The sequence below is a fragment of the Catharus ustulatus genome, chromosome 5 (assembly GCF_009819885.2).
Source record: "Catharus ustulatus isolate bCatUst1 chromosome 5, bCatUst1.pri.v2, whole genome shotgun sequence".
Lineage (NCBI taxonomy): Eukaryota > Metazoa > Chordata > Aves > Passeriformes > Turdidae > Catharus > Catharus ustulatus.
The window spans coordinates 12,400,383-12,423,699 of NC_046225.1; the positions used below are offsets into that span (position 1 = coordinate 12,400,383).

At 37.6% G+C, this 23,317-nt stretch overlaps 1 protein-coding gene across 4 annotated transcripts in view; it reads left to right on the forward strand.

Annotated features, from left to right (window-relative positions):
* Positions 1–23,317, forward strand: part of LRBA (LPS responsive beige-like anchor protein) — a 365,003-nt gene that overhangs the window by 317,442 nt on the left and 24,244 nt on the right. For 3 of the 4 annotated variants that reach the window (XM_033059906.1, XM_033059907.1, XM_033059909.1), the window contains 5 exons: positions 7,233–7,322; positions 10,442–10,634; positions 13,339–13,401; positions 16,351–16,506; positions 19,906–20,073. In XM_033059906.1, coding sequence (XP_032915797.1) covers positions 7,233–7,322; positions 10,442–10,634; positions 13,339–13,401; positions 16,351–16,506; positions 19,906–20,073 — 670 coding nt within the window. The remainder of the gene's footprint in view (positions 1–7,232; positions 7,323–10,441; positions 10,635–13,338; positions 13,402–16,350; positions 16,507–19,905; positions 20,074–23,317) is intronic. The other variant, XM_033059908.1, reaches the window with a different exon arrangement.

Below are 23,317 nucleotides of genomic sequence, written 5' to 3' on the forward strand. Positions count from 1 at the left end.
AAGAAATGTATTTCATAACTTAGCAAAAGGAGTTGTTTATTTCTTTTTCACAACTGTTGGAACTTCTAAAAGGTGATCACAGAAGGCAATTTAAAGACTACTACATTTTGGATTTTTGCATCTCCTTGAGATTGAAATGTTTTGTTTTAATGAAGCTTTTTTATTTAATGAATAGAGATGACATCAATGTTTAGGAAATTCTGTGGAATGTTTACAGATTGGAATTGATTGCTTATTTTCAGAGATAAAAATTTCATACGAGAAAATTTGGGATTGTTTAGCTATTTAGAGGAGCAAATGAATAATACCAGAAATTGAAGTTTGAAGATATTGTGCATGGCAGTGGCACTGCTTTCTCTGTGATAATTATCAATTTTATAGGAAAGCAATGAGTTGCTGTCTTGAAATCTTCAGCTGCCACAGAAGAGAGAAATGGGAAGAAATTTTGGTTGAGGTGCCCAAATAAAACAGAAACTGTTGTGTTTTACAAAACTAATCCCAGAGCTGCTTAGGCTTTTCTTGTACTGAATCCAGTTTTATTTGCAGGTCCTTAAATTGATCTTAACTCTCTTTTTAGACTCTTTTCCCTTTTTGTCAGTCTCTTTGAAGTACTACCAGACCTGTTTTTGTAGTTCTAGTGTTTTTTATCTGCTTCTTTCCAGTAGCCAAAGATTTAGGTGTTTTGAATGAGCACATCAGTGCTCCAGACAGAGATACTGTTTGAAATTATCCATGAACCCAGTGCCTCTGAACATTATTGAGTGACATTTGTTTCTGTTGGTTGTGTCTGCTCTGACTAACTGGTTTCTTTCAGATTGGCAGCTGGGATTACGCTGCAGTAGACGGACAGCTGCGTGAGCTGGAGATTGCAGCCAGGCTGGGCTGTGCCTCTGTTTAATATGCCTGGAATGTATATATTCAGATTGGAGCAACTCACACGGCCCTGAGGGGCTCCTATTTGTATTCTCACAAACTGTGATTACTTCCTGTTTTACTTTAATGAGTGCCATGTAATTGTCACACTGATTTGTCTGGACAAAAATACTTCTTTTTTTCTTTTTTTCTCACAGAAAATTCCTTAATGTAATTTAAGAGCTGGGTTAGTGTTTTTGTTTGTAAAGACATGGTGGAAGGCATCATACGCTGTTTTCCTTTCTCCACTTTTCTGATGTGAACAGAATAATGTATTGTTAATATATTGACTTTCAAACAACTTAAAGAAAAAAAAGTCATCCTGATTAGGGTAGCCTCCATGTACCCTCCCCTCCATATATCTGTTGTAGTTTGGATTTTATAAACAACAAATGGTTAGACCAGTAACCAATCTCCAGACAACTCTGGTGTTTTCAGCAGACAGAAGGAGCTGAAACTAGGGGGTGTTAAGAAGAAAAAAAATACATTATGCAGCAGATGTATTTCTTGCAAGGAAGGTACGAAGAAGGAAGAAAAAAAAAAGCTTCTATTTGATGGCTTTAATTGCTCTGTGTATCTGGTTTTTTTGTGTAACAAGGCCACAGTTTTGTCACAGATCTTGCTAAGGCAGAGCAGCAGGCGAAGGTTGTTCACATTTTGCTCCATCCTGAGTTGCTCCTGGGCTCTAATAAGGCCCCCCTCTGCGGGCTGCTGACAGTATTTCTGCCCATGCTTTGGCTCTGGAGCCATAACCCCGAGGTTATGCTGGGCTTGGAGCTATACCTGCGTTAGTGGGCAGCCACAGGCACCTTCTGCTTGGTTAGCAGAGGGTGCATCACAGCATTTTGCAGTCAGGTTTAATGATATCTAATGCTACTCGGTAACTCTTGGTCTTGTAGTGTTTTTTCTTAGCCTTTCTTCTGCTCCATTCTCTTCCCTGCTATTTGTGAGATTTCAAAGCTAGCACAGACAATTTTCTTAAATCAGTATGTTAAGTGAATGGTGCAATGAGAAAACAAAATATGGAAGTGATTCAGTAGAAAATGTTTGATTTGTGAAGTCAAAAAAAGAAAAATAATTGTCTGGTTTGACATGAAGAAACTAGACTGCTCATTTTATTTTTAAAATAGCAAATAGGAGTGTGTGAATTTATTATACTAACATTTGAGTGCTGTATTTTTTCCTTGGGTCAAGTGTAGTGCAATATCCCCAGGGCAGGTGTACAGTCAGCCAGCATATACATTGCCTGTGTCAGAAAAGCATTTTGCCCATTTTTCACAATCTTGATCTAATGGGGATTGTTAGGAAACAAGGGAGATGGTACTACAAAGAGCTCCTCTTTATAATGTTCTGCCTCTTTTCAGCAATTTTATCTATTGTTAATTGTGCCTGCTCTCTGGCTAGTGTTATCTGTGTTCCTGTAGTCCTAGAGGAATTTAACTAAGAATATTCCTGTAGAGGTGTAAGTGGCTCTCTCTGGTCAGAGGGGGTTTTCTGATCACTTGTTACCAGAACTTTATTTTAATCACTGTCCCATGGGGAAAGGAGCTCCTTGGTTGGCCGCTGAGCTATTCAGCTTCCCTGTCTGAGGGGAAACCTGTCAAACAGTCTGTGTTCTCTGATGCTCTAAAGCAACATCTGGGTGGAAGGAAGGGGAAAGCAAGTAATCGTAATTGCATATCACTCAAGCCAATAGAAATCACTGAGGAACATGTGTGTAAACCTTTTTGAATATTGAAAAGTGAGGTAGGAGTGGCAGAGAGCCAAAATAATTACTTCTGCAAGGGCTGTTATTTTCTGGACATAAATACTGGGCAGAAAGATGGAGGATGAACCCAGAACATTTTCTGTCCCTGACACGTGTGCTGAAAGAATATGTATTACAAAGCATCTTGTTATTTCACCTGGGGTTTCAAATGTTTGGCAACTGAATCGCAGAGACTTGGGAAGTAACTGGGAATACTTTGGTGCAGATCTGTAAAGGAACTGAGAGCAGCCTCTTTGTAGCAAATGCAGAGCTTGTAGCTTGTTGTGCCCTCAGACCAAGGCTTGCATTTTAACACGGGTGTGCTGTGCCCCTGGACTCCTCAGACAGTTTGGTGTTTTGTGTCTGAGGAGGCATGATGAAAGCAACTCTGAGCTAGTCTCTTTAAAGGTCTTTAAATCTGGAGTTAAATGGTGTATGTCTTGCCTTTTTACTGTTATGGGCCTTCATTTGAGGATTTGAGTTCAAAACTGGAGACCGTTTCATTCTTTCTCTGTGACACTCACTGCAGGTCCCCCTCCACCCGCCCTCTCTCATATTTAATTTTATAGTTCTTTCAGACATAAACATGAAAAAAAAGCAATTTTGACTTAGTTTCTGAGTGTTGCTGCAAAGAAAAGTAACAAACATCTGTTTTTACCTTAACTGCATCCATATGTTCAACCTCCCCATCACCCTCCTTCCCAAAAAATTTACAACCGTATTTGGTGGGTACTGCATACTGTTGAATTAACTTTCTTCACAGTTAGATGAGAGGGTAAATTCAGAGACTGAAAATAGCCATACTAAACAGTGGCCAGGAACTACATTATAGCTAAGCCAGGTTTTTGAGTTTTTTTATTTTCCTTCTTTTAAATTGCTTCCCTATTCCCCTTTCCCCTTCCCACACCCTAAGAGAAGAGATGACCTAGGAGGCTTTTCAGGAATGGGTAAAAGCAGATAATTGTTAACTTATGAAATTTGCCTATGGCTTTTGTGCTTCTAGATTAATCAACATTCAAAATATAATGTTATGTGAGTATGTGTTTGAGATGCATACTATGTGAATTACTGTAAAGGGTTGCTTACCTTGTTTCATTTTATTGCTTCTTGTTGTAGCATCTGGAATGATTCTGGCCTTACCAAAACAGTGAGATAATATGTGGAATGCTACTATGTTTTATTTTGTGGCACACATCTTGCTTTCAACGATAAGCATTTGTCAAGCTAAAAATGTCTTTCAAGCAAAGGTTATGCCTTACCAGTTATATGGTGTCCTTAATGGATGTGAAACTGGTTGTGCAAATTTCCCAAACATTTCTACCTACAGTCATCTAAATGGCTGTGTGCTCCAGAGGAATCCAGAGAACACATGCCCTTCCTCTACTGCTGGAGGAGCTATCTGTCTCTTAGTAATGCTGGCTGATGCTGGTAATATTGCTTTTCAAGAAAGCTCAGTTAGAGGCTAGGCTATAATTCATTAGAAAGGAAATGGATGATGACTTTCTGACTGATGGGCATTTTACTGTATTTTCTCAGATGAGTGATAGGTTCTTTTCATTAAAGGAAATACTAATTATATCTCTGAGAAGAAGATTCCCTGGTCCTACCTGATTTTCTTTGACAGGTTGAACAAGTATGAGTGGCATCTGGTGGCTCTTTCTGTTGTTACGTAAATTGAGAGAATGGGGATTGATTCCACCATCACATTTGTGCTGACAGAGGGAGGTCATCTTGCATCCTTCTGTATGTGATCCTTCTGACTGAGACATCAGAATGTGGAGCTGACATCTGGATTGACTTTGAATACAATCTGGGAAAAGGAAGGAACCATTTGGGGTTGCTAGTACACTCTCTTGGTCATTATTACAAAATGTGGAAGCTAAAAAAAGAAACCTTTACTTTTCTTTTTTTTTCTTGGTAACTAGAAGGAATGCAGAAGATTTTTTTTTCTGAAGTCTAGCCACTATGTCTAGACATATTTGTCCAAGTGTTGTTGCCTTTACTCAACAGTTCTTCAAATTTCTTTTGGGATTTCTGAAGACACCAGTAAAGACAATGTACACATACCAGTATCTGTGCTTTTATGTTCCAGGTACAGATCTGATGGTTTATAAAACCTTGTTACCTGTGGTATTATGTGATCTGAATACAGATTTTTCCCAGTTCTGTTGTCTAGAAGGGTATGATTGTGTCGAGGGCTATAGCAGTCCTGGAACTGTAGGCTCTCATTTTTGGAACAACCAGCTAGAACCTAATGGGTCTAAAGGAATTGCTTGTGCTGTAAATCACAAACTCAAACTACATCATGAACAGTGATGTAGAGACTGTTAAGAGTGAAAATGGAGAATTTGTGATGCTCTGAGGCAGGGTTTAGCAAGATCATTGTCCCTTTGGTCAGCAGCTTCACCAGGTCTGACAGACACTATGTGAAAACAAATAGTGCCTCTTGACTGGTGGGTTGAGTAGAGTATTTTATACTTGTTCTACATCAGTTTGGGCTCTTGTAATGATGAATGTATTTGAAATAATGTGCATCAATATGTGATACTTTGTGTTTCGTTTTCCCTCACTATTGGCACTATGTAAGAGCGTGTGGTTTCCAGAATTAGCGTTGGGAGTTAAAAGACATAGCAGTATGATTTCAAGGTTGAGATGAAAATTCTGGCTCTAAACATGAAAAGATGCTAAACATGAGCATTTGGGAATGAAGGTTTCTGTATTGATCATAAGTCAATATACAAGGAAATTAATAAATCTAAAGCTCATTATTTCCTTGCTTTAATCTATTCTCAGTTCTAAAAGAAATGCATGGGAGTTGTGTTTCAAGAATATTTTATCTTGTATTCTTCTGGTTCTACCCTCAGTGAAGGGCAAAATTCCCATTTGCTAGTAAAAATATGCTGCTTGATCTGCAAGTAAGTTTAGGCACATGTTTTTAAAATCTGGATGTTTTGAAACAAGCAGGATTTCATGGAGAGGGTAAGGGCTGCTGACGAGTTCCTTTGTTAATGCCTCATGTCTTAAGAGACCTCAAAGCTTTTGCGATTCCCTTGATATCTTGAGTCACAGACCCTCAGATTTGAATTTTAATGTGGCATGTCTCATCAGCAGGAAGGAGACTCATGTGGTCTTACTGAGGTTTAGTGTTTCATGAGTCTGATACTGCTGTTCCTCGAAAAAAGTGCTCACTGCATCACACTCTGTGTATGTCAGATTTCAGCCAGCTTTATGATAACTTACAGTTCTTTGAAGATTATGGTGCTTCCCAGAGTGGGCAAGAGTGTTAGAATCTGTTCACAGACTAATTTTGACTCCTGCTCTGGTGAGTTCAGATGTTTCAAAAGCCCTGCCAAATATAATAAGGTCAAGTGTTTTGGATGGCATGTTTACTATCAAGAGGATGATTATTTTAAGGTCTCAGGTGCATTCTGAGACCAAAAACTTTTGGCTTTGTTATTTCTGTAACAGGAGAACGTTCTGGTAATGGTCTTTATAATAGTATAAAAATAGCTGTTTGTATTAATAAGGTCAGCATAAGTGTTATTCCATTGTCTCAAAATTTTAAAGAAGTGGCTAAAATAGAACAGGGAATGTAAGTGTAAGGAGCACTGAGGAAGGTTGAACCATGAAAAAGAATTAGGGGAAAATACCTGAGGCATCATGTGAGCCCATGTGAGGCCTGTTAGCCCACAGCAAAGGCAAGGTGATTGCTTATCTCTGAATGAAAGATATAGACTAAGCTGAATGATTTGAGATTTTCTGTAGTGTTGGTCTGTTTCTGTGAATGGTGCAGGGGGCCAACCTGACAAGAAGTAACTTGTTGAATTTTGGCTGTTTGATGTTATCTTTAAACCAGTGGGCCAAGAGGTGGCAGCATGGAAAACTAGCTGGACATGCCTAGGGCAAGAAGTTCACAGGTTTCAGCATAATTATTTGTAAGAAATCACTAAGCATAATATTTTCATATATTTCATATGAAGAAACTACTAAAGCGTGTTGCTGAAGATACAGAGAAACTCAACAAAAACCCTTTGTGTTATGCCTTCATGGTCTCCTATAGTTTTGCTGTTGATATTTTAGTGCATCCTAACATTATTTACCCTTCTTGATTAAACCTGGAAATAAGAATAAAAGCTTGGTATTGCCTTCCCTGTAGTTACTGCTGTGAAATGAAGCAATAGTTTAATGTAAAACACTTATTACCTACAGAAACTTTTAAAAAGCTAACTTTTGTTTTTGAGTTATGATACAAACAGGATAAGCCAGTGTTAGAAAGGAAAAATGGAGCCAATAAAGAGGGGGTTTCTGATTATAATAGCTTGTTTCTGTTTAATATCATTGAGCAGGATGAGGTTTTGCAGAGTTTCTCATGGAAATAGCATCCACAGTACTAAAATGATTACCTCATTCTTAGTACCAGTGCCAAGCACTTAGCCTCACAGTGAACACACGGGGTTGATTTTCAACATGAAACAAGCCAGAAGTGTGGAATGACATTTTCAGGTGACAGTTATGGTTCTATTGCCTGTAATTAGCACCTCTTAACATGCAAACCTGCCTGTGCCTTTTCCAGGCTGTGGAAGCTCAAATACGAAGTTTTGGACAGACCCCTTCCCAACTGCTCATAGAACCACATCCTCCAAGAAGTTCTGCCATGCAGGTGGTAAGTGCCACATTAACTCTTTGTGACCTGCCATTGTGCTCACTTCCTTTGCCATCTTACCTCTGCACAACTGGACACTTTCACTTTGCTTTTATGTGGTTGTGGAATTATGTTATTAAAACCAGCAGATGAGTTACGATTTGGTCAGAGTTGTATGCAGTGCTTAACTATTTTTTTTATTTATTGCTGAAAGGATTGCATTGATTTCTAGTGTAGGCTTTTTTTTGGTCAGTGTAATCTAAGAACACTTCATCAGTTGATTTTGTTAGTACCATACCTGTACAGGTGAGAGCCAGTCATCGTGGAGACAATTTAGTTAATCTTTGGCAGATTCCCCAAGAAGCATGGATTTAGGAGGTGGAACTTCCTTGTCTTTTCCCCCAGGCATAGGTTTTCCCCTAAAACCAGGATTACTAGGAATTCATGAGCTGAAACTTACATAGCAAAGAATGTGACTAAATGTGTTTTGCAGTAAAGCTAGGGTGATAAAATCCAGGCAGTGAGCATTAACATGCTTTCCCTTTTACCTCTACTTGTGTCTAATATAATTTTATTATACAAACTATTATTTTATTACTGATTACTTTTCATATCATGTTGTGTGCAGTCCTTGGGTTTAAAATATCATTTGTGTTGTCTTAGGTCCAGAACTAAGGATGTTAAGTGATATTCTGACAAGTGGAGCAAATGATCTGCTAGTTCCCAAGGTTTTCAAAAGGTTACATTACCTTATTGTTAGGATGGATATTTTACCCTGCAATATATTAAAAAAAAAACAAAAAAACAAACAAAAAAGACGTCAAATAGGACATACCAGAAGAAAATATCCTACTCAAGCAGACTAAAGTTATGAATTTTAAAACATATCTGAAGTGCAGAAGGCTTTAAAAGATTACACAGAAAGGTGAAATGTTTCCAAAGTAGCTTACAAACCTTGTGCTGCAGGAGTCTCAGAAGTGTAAACTTCCTTGATAAACTGAGCTACTGGCCTTTCTCAAATGCATCACATGCTGTACCTGAGAGCTGCTCAGCTGCCAGTGCCCCATGCCCCATGTCTGTGGGGCAGGGATTTGTGTGTGTGTTTCAGAACATCCTGCTAACAGTGATGGGGAGCCCAGGTAGCCCCCTCCTGCAGCCACTTGCCATATGTGTGTCTGTCTGCCATGGTGCCATGCACTGAGCGCTCGCTCTAATTTAAAGGGATTTGTTTCAGGAAGAGGAGCAACTCAAGAAGTTGATTATTGATGTGTTAGTCAGAGCCATTGTTATATAAATAAATTTGATACCAGGAAGCATTTTGTGTGATTTTATCATCATGATTTTCATGATGCTGGATTAGTGAAGATTTAGTATGTGATAGAAGTTAAAATCTAAGAAGTTAGCTGTTTCTAACTCCTGTGGTTTTTTGGGCTGGGGTACACCCAGAAAAAAAAACCCCCTTAGTTCTTCACTTGCTGATTTTGTGGATATTAATACATGTTTTCATAATAGCACTATATTAAGTTGTTATAAAAGTGTTCCTGGAGCTGAAATGCAATAAGGATATTTTTGCTGTCATAAGTTTGAATTATTTCTTGTTGCATTATTTACTGAGTTTTGTTTCTGTGTGCATGTGTGCATGAATGCAGCTGAATTGGAAGTTACCACGTGCTGTGTTAAGTGCACAAGCCATAATATACACCAGGTGTAGTAATTAGCAGTCACACGAAGGCTGCCTATTTGTCTGGTTTTGCTGCTGTTGCTGTATCCCCTTGTGTTTTCAACCATCAGATAGCTGGATTTAATTGAGGCCACATCAGATGAGGCATTACTGACGCCTTTAATTGAATGAGCATCCAGGGAGGATTAACTCATAATATTGATTGGCTTTTAGCCACTTGCTCAGAAGGGTGTCTGGGTAGCTTATTAGTTGCTTTTATTTACACCTTTATGCAAAGACTGTAAATAGGAATTCATAGAGCAATATGTTTTTCTAAGTACTCTTAATAACTTTTTAAAAAGGAGTGATAATAAAAATGCAAATGTACTTAATTCTTTTATTAGTTCTGTATAAATATACATTAAATGTATGCACTTACATACACATATATGTAATGAAATATTGCAGGTAGAGAATAGCCAAGGCCACTTGATTAGTATTCTAATTTGGTTATTAGAAAATTACAAATACTTGAGCAATGTGGCTACTGGTGATCATGATGATTGTACCTCTGCATTTCAACAGGGTTCTCTTTTTTTCAGATGCACCACACAGTCATAAACCCATTAGGTGTTGCTTTTTCTCCTCATGTTTGATATCCAGATCTAAGGTCCTCAATATTTTGTTTGTAGTACTCTTAGAGAACTTAGTTAAAAAGTTAATAAACTTTTCAACTTACAAAACTAAAGAAACTAAAACCTAAAAAATTTATCTTGAAAATGAGAGTCTGGATTCATTCTGTCCCTTTAGGATTTCTGGAAACAACGCAGGATAGTATCTGTAATCACGTCCACTTTGTATTCTTTACAACTGCATTTAATTATGTTTGTCCTTTGAAACACATTTGCAGTGGAGTCTTCTACTTTGCATTCATAAATCTTATTTTTGTACACCAGAAATATATACAGAACATATATCTAGTGTATGTGTGTATCTGTTTATTTTAATGTGCTTTCATGTTCTCATCTGGCTTGTAAAGAATTACAGTCTGCCAATTTAATGCAACTTGAGACAATCTCTAGGAGCAGGAATTTCTTTTACTCACTTTTTTTTGTGTTTCCCTCCTGGTTTGGCATTGCTTTCCTTGACATACTGTCTCTGCAGATATGAAAGAGAATTCTTTTGGCGGAGATAGGTGATTGAAAACTTTTAGTTTAATCTGCTGTGATCTGTAAGAAAGTCTGTATACAGACACCCTGTGTTCAACAAAGCCCTCAAATTAATAGGGTATGTGCAGGGTTTTCTGCCTAAAATGGTTATTTCCACAAACCTGTCCTCTATTGTTGCATTTGCTTTTCTGCTGCAGCTTCTATCAGAACTCATGGGTTTTAATTCAGTCTTCCTTCTCTTGTCCTGTCTCTTCTCCTCCCCGTGTTCTCTTTTCCCGTGTATTTGGGTTCTTGTCGTGTGCACTCAACAGTATCTCCTCCTGCAGAGCCCCTTGATGTTCACAGAGCAAGCCCAGCAGGACGTTATCATGGTCCTCAAGTTCCCGTCCAACTCCCCGGTCACTCACGTGGCCGCCAACACCCAGCCTGGCCTGGCCACTCCCGCTGTGATCACGGTCACTGCAAACAGGCTCTTTGCTGTGAACAAGTGGCACAGCCTCCCTGGTAAGTACATTAAAGCAAGAAGCCTAAGAAACCCCTGCCATCCAGCAGCACGTGGCTTGTCACAGTTTGCTGCAGAACTGTTGTGAGTTTAAAGTGGAAAAAGCAAATCCAATTCATTGATGCAGCCGGCTTAGTTTCTCCTCGGAAAGGTAATCTGAGCTATTGCAGCAAGATGTGTAGCACACCAAAGGTTTGTAAAAACAATATATGGCTTTCCAGGCCATCAGACACCATGCAAGGAGACATAAACAGTATCACTGTCTGGTCACAATAAAGGCACACTCTTCCTCTTAAATTTGTTGTTCCATCTGTTGGGAACTATATCACTTCAGAGGCAGTTTCAAAGCATGTGGAACTTGGCTGAAGTCTTCTGTGCTGTTTTTTTCTTGATTATAAACTCCATATTCTGCTGTTAAAGCCACCCCATGAGAATTAGAAAATGAAAGATATGGGAAGTCATATCTTAAATACCCCAAAGTTACGTATGTAGGTGCTTATGTATTGTTAGTATGAAAAGAAAACAAAATAGTCATTTGCACAGCAACTAATAAAATTAATTTTCCTTTAAAAGTGGGGTGCACTTGAGAATATAATTCTGCTTTTAATTCTAATATTTTCCAATCTTAAAGACATCCATCATCCTTTCCTTGAATATGACACCCTTAGGCTCAAGCCATCAAAGGAAGTTTATTTAGCTGCAGTGCAGTATATTTGGTCAAAGGCTTTTTAAGAAAGGGAGGGAAAAAAGACCTTCTACTCAAATAACTTAAATAGAAGATACACCAAAAAAACACTTACATGGTTGAAATTCCTGCTAAGAAATCTTGACCCATGGTCCTTGATCACTTTCTGAAAAAAACCAGATGACTCCCACACTTTTTCCTAATTCTTACAAATTACCTCTCAAATAGAAATATCTATGTATTATTTCATCCACCCAAGAAATGCTTCAAGAGAAAGGTGGGAAGGAAGGGGGGAAGTGAAACTTGTCTAAGATAACAAGTTGTGAGCAAGAACTATTTACAGGGCTCCTGAGATTTCTTTGAAAGAAGGAGGATAGTATCCTCTCATACCTTGTGTGACCATGTATTAACCATGGGGTATTAGTCAAGGCTTCTAAAAAATGGCCTTTGTGAACATACAACAGTCATGGGAAGAAGAAAATGTTCAGAAGTAGTAATCCAGCACAATTCTGCTGGTGATCTGATGATCTGTGAGCGAGCAACCAGTTTAGTGAGTGTAGTAACCAACTGGTTTGAGTTGAATAGAGATTTCAGATTTTTCAGGCTTTTCCCTCACCTCTGAAAGGGAGAAGAGTCAGCTGTGCTTTTGAGTGGCTATTTTTTCATTTATAGGCATTTTACATTTGCCTTGCCATTACAAAGAATTCAGGAAAAGCCACAGATCAAGACAAACAAAAGCCAACCATAAAAACCCAACAAAAAACATCACCTCACCCCACTCCTGTGAGAGCACTCATCAGTTGCAGGCTGTTAATAGAGCACTGTGCTTAAGATATCTGGGTGTGGACTCCTGAGGCTTTGCTATTGTTGCCTTCCAATTTTTTACCAAAATGGGATCTCCTAGGATGAGAGGGCAGGTATCATTACTGCTCCATATCCCCTGCTGTGGGCTTAGCATTGTCTTTGTTAATGAGCCATCATGATAAAAAAGTTAAGTTGCCAAGTGACCAGTTGTCACTAATGTGTAATTAAAAAGCCCATTCCTGCCTTTGAATATGAATTTGGTGGCTTTACTGACATCTAACGGCCCTGGTAGCCAGCAGGATGCTCTTTTTAGTCACGCAGATTTCGTGTTTTGTTCTATGTTGGTGTTTCATGGCAGTAGAACTTTGAATTTACTTATGAATCAGTTATTTAAGAAATCCTTGTACTGATATTAATTTTTATTAAACTGTGGATGGTAGGTAGAAAGATAATATGTGTAAGTATTTAGCCATTATTTCTTGTTTCTCTTCCAATAAGGTGTTGTGGGCTGTTGGGGGTGGGGGGAGCAGTTTGTTTGTTTGTTTCTTTGTAGTGAAGCTGTGGAAAGAAAAAGGTTTGGGTTTTTTTTTTTTTTTTTTTTACCCTTGCAGGAGAATTCAGTACTTAAACATTTTACTGGTACACCAGGTGCCCAGATGAAATGTGGGTTGGCAGAATTAATATATTAACTTCTATGCAAACTTGCAAATAAATGGGTTTTGATGATGGATGAATCCTTAAATACTGGCTGACTACAAGATGACTATGAAATTTCCCTCTCTGCATCATAAACTGACTTTTTAAAAAAAAATGTCCTTTGTGCTCCAGTTGTTCAAACAGTACTTTAAAAACTAAAGAGGAAAATAGTATTTGCTGCAGTCAGCAGATGGTTGTCACATTTTGTTTTCAGTCCCCTTTACCACTTAATTTTGTTTTGTTGCGACAGAAGAGGTTGCCAGTAAAGCATCTGCTAGAGCTTATGGCTCAGGACCAGAGCTGCTGCTGATGGCATACATTCAGAATAGCCCTAATCTAAAATAAATGTTTAATAAGCAGCCTGCAAAAGCACCTGGATTTTTTTTGTTTTCCTTTCAACTGATGCAGAAGAATCTTGAATAGCTTAAAAAAAGGACATAGCTTTGATTTATAAAATATATGTGGCTTCATGTATTTAAAAAAATATGTAAAGTTTAAAAATCTTCTTTCCTGAATTCCAGCTCATCAAGGTGCTGTACAAGACCAGCCTTACCAGCTGCCAGTGGAAATCGATCCTCTCATAGGTCTGTCACTTCCTTCTCTCTTTGCGATTCATTAAGCTCTGTATGGTGGCCCTGAAGTGTAGATTACGGTTGTTTTTCACTTGCTGGTTGCTGGGAATGGAATTTTCCTGATAAACCATTTGCATGCAAATTGGAATGCAATGAGCTGTGGCTATGCTGGTATTTCATCAACTCCCCCTCGTTGGTTTGCCTAATTTGAACAGGCCTAGGACGCGTGTCAGTGAAAATTAATATGGATGCTGTAATAATGTGTGATTGAGAATGTGCATGAAGTACTGTCAGGATAATATTGGATCTTTTCATCACTCAGACTTGTTGATGAGCAGGAGCGAGGCACGTTATGATGAATCGGTGCACTGGTAATGTGATGGAGCTCCTTTGCTGAGGAAATTTTCATAATAACAGTGGGGTTCTTAACTGCACTGTGTTGTGAAAAATAAAACCATGGTGCCAGGGTTTCACCATTAAAGGAGATCAATCCTTTCTTCATAGACCTGCTGTTCAGGCTGAGGGGATTAATGTGTAATTGCAAAGCAGTTTCAAAGTTGAAATATATTGCCCACTCTGGTTTAGTGTTGAGATATTAGTATTCATTTTTCAAGGGTATTGCATCTTTTGATCAGCTTCACCAGTTAAATTTGTGTGTGTTTTTCTTTTATTAAAAAGGGTTGGACGAGTGTCTCTCCTTTATTTAATGACTCAGTGTAATAGATGCAATTTGTGACTTTTTATTATAGAGGTTTATCAGCTTATATGGAGCTGATTTTTCTCTAAGCAGGGTTAGAGTTTGGTCAGTTCTTTTATTACACACCCAACTTTGGGGAGTGCATGTTTGGAGTCTGTAGCATGGCAAATGGAACCTCAAACATGATGAGAAAAGATCAACTCAAGCACTTAACACCAAAACACAAACTAGCTGTAGGATGGGAGAAAAGAAGATAGGATTCTGTGCCCCCCAGTTTTGTTAGGCTTCAAGCTTAGTTTAAAAACAGCTGTTTCAGGGTGGTTTAACTGGAAAAGAAGTGGTGTGGCCAATTATAGAAGCATGGAAAAATCAGAGCAAAGATGAACTTGCCTGGGTAGGTTAGAATAACAGATCTGTCAGTCAGTGAGAATTAATTTCAAAACTAACGTGCACATCCCAGTAGGAAGTGTGATATTTTTGTCTGTAGATGCAGACTCTTCCTGTGTAGCCCTTTTGCAGGCTAAGCTCTAGGATAATTAAACCAGGAACAGTGGGAGCATATGAAACCATTTAATGTGATAAATAATAAAATTAAAGTGTTTTTCCAAAGTTTCTGAAATCCATCCTCATCTGAATAATGCAATAGTTATTATGAGGCAGACACGTGACACGTGCTGTAATTCTCCTTTCCTTCCTAAAACAGATTTTATCCAAAAAATGTTTGGAGCAGGAAATGTGTGTTCTGCTTTAAAACCTGCTATCAAGTAGATCTTAGAAGTGTAAATAAGAACCCCAAATCACATTGATGCAAAGACCTTTAATGTTCACATTCTGAAAAATGGTTTAATATTCTCTTCCTCCAGTAGATCTCAAATCAACCTTGTGATTACACTGGACATAGTTTAAAAGGCTTTCTTTGTCATTGCTGAGTAGCATCATTGGGTACAAGCAAGTAATTATGTAGGTAATATTAGAAGTTTTTAATTGTGGCTAGACACATTTACCTAGAAATGGCACTTAAGAGGACCACAAAATTACACTTTTATGGTTATAGCAGGAATCTCGTTGCTGTCATAGTCATAAGGAGGGATTCCTGCCCTCCCCATTTTCCCAGTGCACAGGAAGACATAAAACAGCAATGTCTGATATGACACAGATCCTAGACCTCTTTTTGAGGTGAAGTGTTTTGAAGGCCTTACACTCTCTGAACTAGTTGATCTGCATGTCATTTGAGGTTCCTTTGCTGCTATTTTTTCAAACAGAGCAGTTCACTGTGCATTTGTAACGTGGTGTTGTTACTCTTTAAGTGACCCAAGATCAGTGAAGGCCACATTTGTGCTACCTGCAGAAACCAAGTGGCAACACCTTGCTAAATTATTTGCTACCCATATGGACTAGACAGTATCAACATTTTAAATACAACAAAAGCATAGATAAGTGAAAGATTTGATACAGAGTAAATGGAATAACCCCAAGACCTGGGAGATAGCTGGCCTGTGAGAATGGAAGGGAGTCAAAAGAATAAAGAGTAAAGAAGGGCACAGGATTAGAGGTAGGTCTGGAAGACTGCCTGGATGGAAATATTGATGTTCTAAGCAGCTGGCAGACAAACCCAGGAGAAATTACATGCCTGGGATGGAAATCAGGTTTTGTCAGGAGCAAAGCACACTGCAAGTTCTTCCTGCAGTGTAGGATTTTCATGATATGCATGTATGGGCCCTATATATGTGTATGTATATATATATATATGCACACCTTATTAATCTAAGGACAAGATATAATGTGACAAATGTGTTTACACTCGATTCCTGTCCATGCTGTGGGTTCCCAATGGAAGAGTATCTCAGGAAATAAAACATTAGCCTTTGTGTGCTTCATTTGAACCTCTTCATGGTTTGAGTATTGTCTTATCATTACATTCCTTCTCTTTGTTTGTAGTTTTTAGTTCTTATACTAGAAGAAGAAGGGAAGGAATCTTACTACATTTCTGTGTACTGTTGCCTAGGTGCAATCTTTCATTTATTTCTCAGCAACATGTCACTTAAAAAAGGGATTTCTTCAATTTTAAAATGTATACTACAAGAATTAGCATTGTTCCCAGAAGTGTAATGAGTATTTTATAGTAGAATTAGAAAGAAAATGTCCCTGCCACAAAAAACAAGTAACAAAAGTGAGGAATATATTTGGTGTAAATTTCTAAATTGTGCTTTTTTTCTGTGAATGTGGATACTAAAATGTCTCAATTTGTATGTTTTTCTATTCAGCCAGCAATACAGGTATGCACAGGAGGCAAATCACTGACCTTTTAGACCAAAGCATTCAGGTACATTCCCAGTGTTTTGTCATCACCTCTGACAATCGTTACATCTTGGTCTGTGGCTTCTGGGACAAGAGTTTCCGTGTTTACTCTACTGACTCAGGTAAAGTATTTTTAAAATATGAAACAGCCTAAAAGATTTTTTTTCTGTTTGTTATCAGACTACTTTTTCAAATAAAGGATAAGAGGTGGAGAGTGTATGTACTCCACTATTAATAATATTTGTCAAATATTTCCTTGCCAACTGCTGCCATGTATTGTGTGCTCTCATTTTTGTGGAATGATGGCAAATGTGAGAGGAGCAGCTCTGGTTTAGACTGAGTTTCTCACTTCAAACTTACAGGACAGGGATGCCTGCTCTTGCACTGTGGTTTTCACAGGTGAGAGTTTGTATGAAGCCTGGCATACCAGGAGAGTTAATTATTCTTAAAGTATTTACTTGAATTTACCTCTGGTTGGTTTTCAGCACCAGAGAACTGGTTTATTTCAGGAAATACAGGCAAGTACCATAGAATAAGAAGAGAAGTTTTGAAATCTGGTGAAAATACTTATGAAAGCCTTTGAAAGCTAAGCCATACTAGAATTGATTTGGAACCACTGAATTCTTTTATATAACATAAACTGATCGATATAATGGGCAGCAGTTAAATTAGTCTGTCAGCTGGAGTGTGTCCAAACCATTGAAGTCATGCATGTGTCATGCTAAATAGAAAAGAATCTTTCAGTGTAGGAGCTACAGGAATTCAGAAGCCATGGAACCCCAGGAAAAACTAGGTATGATTTTTTTCCCTTTCATTATCTTATAATGGAAATAGCAACCTCACTGCAAAGTACTTCTTTGGGATTAATGACCCAGTGTGGTTAATGTGTGTGTGCCATCAAGCTTTCCAGTAGGTTATTAATCCCTAGGGAATATCCTACATGTTTGTCATCTTTTCTTAAATATATTAGTTAGCAGTGTTTTTCACACTTGGCAAACCAAAATGTCTGACAAACCAGAATGGTCTTTAATGAAAATCTGTGAAGACTTTAGATCTCATGGTGTACTTTTGTACTGCTGTCATTTTTACAATTTTAAAGCCTTAAGTATAAAGGAGAAGTTCCATTTATGTAATATTGACTGCCCACAATTCTTTATACAGACATCTTGTTAGACCCTTCTTGGGTTAATTTTCTCATTGATGAAAATAAATTTGCATAAAACTGTGAATTTAAAGTGGATTTTCAGAAAAGATAGCTAGCACTAAAAAATATTCAGTGTATATTCTTGATTTATATGAATAGAGAAATAAGTCTATTGTATCGAAGGATGTATTTTACTTTACACTTAGGGAAGGAATTTGTATGGTTTTGGTAGCCTTGCCCTGTATCAATCTGAACTACAAATATCTCTTTAAGTTATTTCCTTTGTGTGTGGCAGATTCACCAGACCCTTTGTTACTACCAAAGCCAATCAGATTATAAACCAAAATACCATTGTCAGAAAAGTTTCAGGTTTGTCTCTTCTATTTGTCAATATAGCAACTCTGGCTTAAATGAAGTGAATTCAGATGTAGTTTGTTTTGCTTAAAATTGAAATGAGAATATAGTAGGGAAATAATTTGAAATCAGCAGAACATCAAGGGGAAAAGATGATGTGATCAGTAATGCTTTAAAGACAAGTGATCAAAAGTGTTGAATTCAATTATGTTTTAGCACTTGTACAAAAAAAACCAAAAGAAGAGCCATTTTCCTATCAGATCTTGGGTTTGGTTTTTTTAATAGGAAATACTACCATCTTAAACCATGGGTTCTCAGCACAGCCAGTGTAGTAGAAGCACAATAAAACCTTCCTCCAGCAGTGGGAATGACTTCTAGACAGAGTTTTAGCTTCAATACTGCAGACTTGAGTCTTATTTTTCTTTTAATTATTTGTAGCACAACAGCTGTCAAATAAAACATTAACTAGAAAATTTGTTCTGTCAAAAAGGGATATCTGAGTGCAAATGGAAAAGTTTGATATTACTGTATAGAGAGGACAATTCATGTTAAAGGAAATAGGAAAGTTTGAGGAACTGTTATGAAATTAGTAATTTATTTTTTTATCAATATGAAATAGCAAAATCTTATTTCTTGTTTTGATGAAATCCATTGAATCTTATGCTGTACCAAATAAAACTAACCAGGCAGAAATAACCTTGTAAAATGCTTGTTTTCTAGAACAGAACCTATAAAATAAAAAATAATTGAGAAGGAGATCTCTATAACTCAATGATGTTTATAGCATGAACTTGCATTCTAAAAGTATAAATTACCCCAGGTAATATAAATATAGCTGAAACATATATCACGTAATTATTTGATCCCTGAGTTTCTCACCCTTGTATTATGAGGTGGGTATGCACAGTAAGGGTGCAGCCAGGGTTTGTGCTGTCCACTCAGAAATGGCTTAGATGGTAGCACTTCATCTCACAATTTCTCTTGGAAGATTAGAGCAGGCCTAATAAGTTTTTCCAGTGTTTGATTTTGAATCTGATGTACAGGTTTCCTTTAAATTGTGTCATTATTTTATTTTTTCTTCGTGTACTAAAGGAGTTTCCTCTCTTTTTGTAGATATTCATATATACCTCTTGTTTTTTTTCCTGGTTTTCTTCACTTTAATTGCAATTACCTTTTCAATTTTGTTATAAATCAAGCTATTAATGCTATTTTTGTTCTTTCCTCAGAACCACTCCCTTAAATCTTTTGTTCCCATTAATTGTTATTTAGTGGCTGGATACAAATACAGATGCTGTGGAATGTTCCCTATTACCTATATTAAGGGACCAATAGTTTTTAATTCATGCACCAAAATATTTTATTAAAATGTAGTCGAGTCCCAATACTGATCTGTTTTCCTTATTATTTTTAAACACTTTTCAGAACATGTAATTTTATTTTATTTTTATTTATTTATATTCAGAAATGCAGTAGTCTGTATTTCCTTTCTTTTTTTGGCCTGTCAATCCTTCCAAAGCCATCACTCTTTTTTTCCTTCTGTTCCTCCTTGTTCTTTATTCAGCCCAAAGCACAAATGGATGCATGGTCATTTGTGCTGAGAAAGCCAGGCTCACACGTTGGAGGCATCACACATCACACTTCCTTGTGTCACTGGGTGCAGGATTTCTCCTGGCCCCCACTGCCTGAAGGGCTGAGTAGGAGCATGAGAAAAGTGTGTGTGTTTGTTCTTTGTCCTGCTTCTTCAAGATCTGTAAATGCTGGGCATCAGCAAATCCAGTCAGACTTTTGAGTAAAGTACAGTATTGAGAGACTGCAAGTATTCATTTGGATTGTATGGACTACTGCACTTTTAAATAAGTTCCTACAAATAAATAAAGAAAAAATAGTACTCCCTACTGTAGTTCTATTTTGAACCTTTTTTATTTTTTGGATAAAGAAAATACTTCTAAAATACTTTATAATGTATTTGATTTGTCTTAGAATAAGAGGATAGTTTTAAAATAATCAATTTGCTGTGTTCCAGGTAAACTGATGCAAGTAGTGTTTGGCCACTGGGATGTTGTGACCTGTCTGGCTCGTTCTGAGTCCTACATAGGAGGGAATTGTTACATCCTCTCAGGATCCCGGGATGCAACCTTGCTGCTCTGGTACTGGAATGGCAAAACCAACATCATCGGTGATAACCCAAGAGGTAAGAAAAACCAAGCAACCCTGCTTTATTAGGAGGTTGTCTCAAAATGCCTTGAGCAAGCGTGTCATAGGATAGAATTTTAGGTGGGGTGCTCCATGCACAATCACATATGAGGCATTCTGATTGGTTCCAGTGCAAGCAGCAGGGCTCACACCGTATAACCAAACTAATAAGGCAGGAGCCCTGCTCTAACCTCCTTCAGTTTTAACCCCTCCCCACCCAAACTCACCTTGCACTGGCCAAAGTATTTATTCTCTTCCATCGTGCACCATTTCCCAGGAATTCCTGAGTCCTCTCTTTTATTCATGAAGATTCTGTCTTTTAACTCTATACAAAACAGTGTATAGAGTATTATGTATTATGTAACAGGAAAGGTAGGAAGTGATCTTGGTTTATGCCTGTTTCACTCCACACAAAAAAAAAAATTAATTTCTGGTTCCCAAAGCAAAGAGAAAAGCAGACGTGCAGTTGAGAAAAAGCCTGGAACAATCCATTTTACAGGAATGAGGAGCCTTCAAGACAACTTGTGAGAGCGTATATACATAAATTTAGGGGTACATCATAGCCAGAGGTCCTGTTCTGCAAAATATGAAATGCCCTGAAGGGAAAGGCTAAAAAGAGGGTATTCTATGCTCTGAAGGGTATTTCTAAGATTTTCTTCCATTCATTTAGGGTCTTCTGTAACTCTGTTTAAATAGTAGTAAAAACTGCTCTGCAGAGGGCAAAATGGACATCTGGAAAGCAAGAAGTGGTATTAGATCTGTCATGTATTGCAGTTATAGCTGGCACACAGTTTTATATAATCAAAACAATACCTGACATCTTCCAAATTAATCAATTTGGTAAAGCTGTGTGTCCCATATTCAATCTGTTACTCATCTGGAGTTATTTGAATTTGAAACACAGAGGTGGCTTGACTGAAATTGCATCCTGTGAGCGACTTTGAAGAAGCACAACTAATTAATATCAGAACGAATATCTGAATTTAACTTGTAAACTATTTGATGTTGACTGTGAAAGCTATTCAAAAGTTGAACAAGATGCAGCTCAGCTCACACAGTTGCAGAATCTTAAGGCAGAGGATGTGTGCAAACTATCCCTATTATCCTTCCAAGCAGCCCTGTTCAAGAGATGGTGGTTTTTGTAGGAAGTGGCTTGCAGAGTTTATGAGCATCTTTAGATAAATATGGCTTTGCTTGAGGGAAAAAAAAAATCTCTGTGAATACTTCATACATATTTTGCAGTCTATCAATTTAAAGAAAATACAAACTGTGTTATTTTTGCAGACTTTGTAAACTTGAAACTCTGAAGAGTTTGCAGATTCCTAAGTGAGCCTTGAGAAGTTTTACTTGTCCCACAGGCTTGCCTGCTGTGTGAACGAGACTTTGAGGCTATAGGCTCCTTGATCACCCTAACAGATCATTTGCTGACATCCTGTACCTGCTATTTGACTCAAATATGCAGATTTTGTTGCAATCTATTGACTGTCTTCTCTAATGCAGGTTTCTAAGGTATTAGAATTTTACAGGTTTTTAAGTTACTAGAATTTTGCAGTTTTCAGGGGTAATGCCAGACAATTCTAACTGCTGTTTAAAATCACACAGTAGCTACCTAGTAAATCTCTGTGCTTGTAGTTCTATTAGACTTGGACTTTCAGGGACTTGCAATGGCTCCTGTGTTTCCCAACTGCCTTTATGTAAAGTTTTTTTTTGGGATACAGCATGCCTGGAAAACCTCTGTTATCAATCTCGTGGCACTAAACGTCGTCCTAGACAAGGGTATAGACAGTTCCTGCTTCAAAGAGATGGTAATCTGGGGTGTTTAATTTTCCCCAGAAATAGCTGTCTGTAGGCTTCTCTGTTCGATCAAAAATTTGTTTGAAATGAGAAGAGCTGTTTCTGCTTAGTTGTGATTTTGTCAGAAATGGGAAGCACCAGGAGACTTGTTGGGTTCTGAGCCCTGTTAGTGCAGCTGTAACTTCCATCCATTTGCAGGATGTTGAGATTTAACTGGTCTAATGTCTTTCTGTATTTGAAGATTATGATTCTTATACTCAAAATATAGTTTATCCATGCTTTAACTGAGCACTGTTCACTGCAGTTTTGGATACTCTGAGTTGATACCTCTTTTCTATTTTTTTCCTATTTAATTATCCCTAATGTCCATCTTAAGATGACATCACAGCCAGGTGCATCTAATGATACTTATCCCAATCATGGTGCCAGAGTAGTTTGAAGAAAAAGTGATTTAAACCAGGGAGTGTTTCTTTCCTCTTCTCATAGTACCTGTTGCCTCAGGTGTACATCAGCCAGCAGGCTGGTATGATCCATCTACTCTGAATAATATCCCATTAGGCACCCATTATTCCACCAGTTCCATTTTATTTAGGTTCACTTATCCGATTTCTTTACTTTCAGAGAACTGAGCTCTGGATCTCTGGCTCTGTATATTCATGTTTTAGAATGATACTTAAGCCAGGTGAGCTGTGGCACATGTGATAAATAAGTGGTTTGATATTCTTTATCAAGGACAATTTTCTGGCTAACTTGACCGTATTAAAAAATTTTCTGCTTTTGGTTTAACAGAAGAAAAATGTTTGTTGGTTTTCTGCTATTTCTTTGTCTTTATCCATTGAATATGAAGATATCATTCCATTGCTTTCAAGTATCTACAAAACAGCAATTATTTACATAATTTAGCTTTTGAGGCTGACTTTTTAAAGAAATTACAGCTATGGAGTAACTATCTTATTTAGTCTTTCCCCAATACCTCTCAAATGCATTGATCAATGTAAACCAAATCTGACATATCTCAGAGATATGAAATTTCTACATGGGACAGATCTGCTGGAAACTATTTTATTCTTCACAAAACAGCTTGATTACATTTAGGTTAAATCATTTTTTCCTTCTCAAATTAAAACCTGAAATGGGAAGAAGAAATATTTCACTGTGCTCTTTGATCAAATGTAGAGTTTTTCTCTTTCTAAATTAATTGGTTTTGAAAATATAAAAGCATGGCACTACTTCACTTTGGAGCAAAAATGTTTCTGGGGACAATTTCTGGCCAAGCCTTGGAATAATCCAGAACAGAGCTAAGGACCTGAAGTAGTTGTATCCTTTGGAATAGCCTTGAGCTGTTTTGCTTTCCCATTAATTAGCATAATTTACTGTGTAGATGTAAAGTCACTTTGCATAGTGCAAGAGGCTTTTCCTTTTCTCTCCTTGGCATGTGGCTGCCTTGG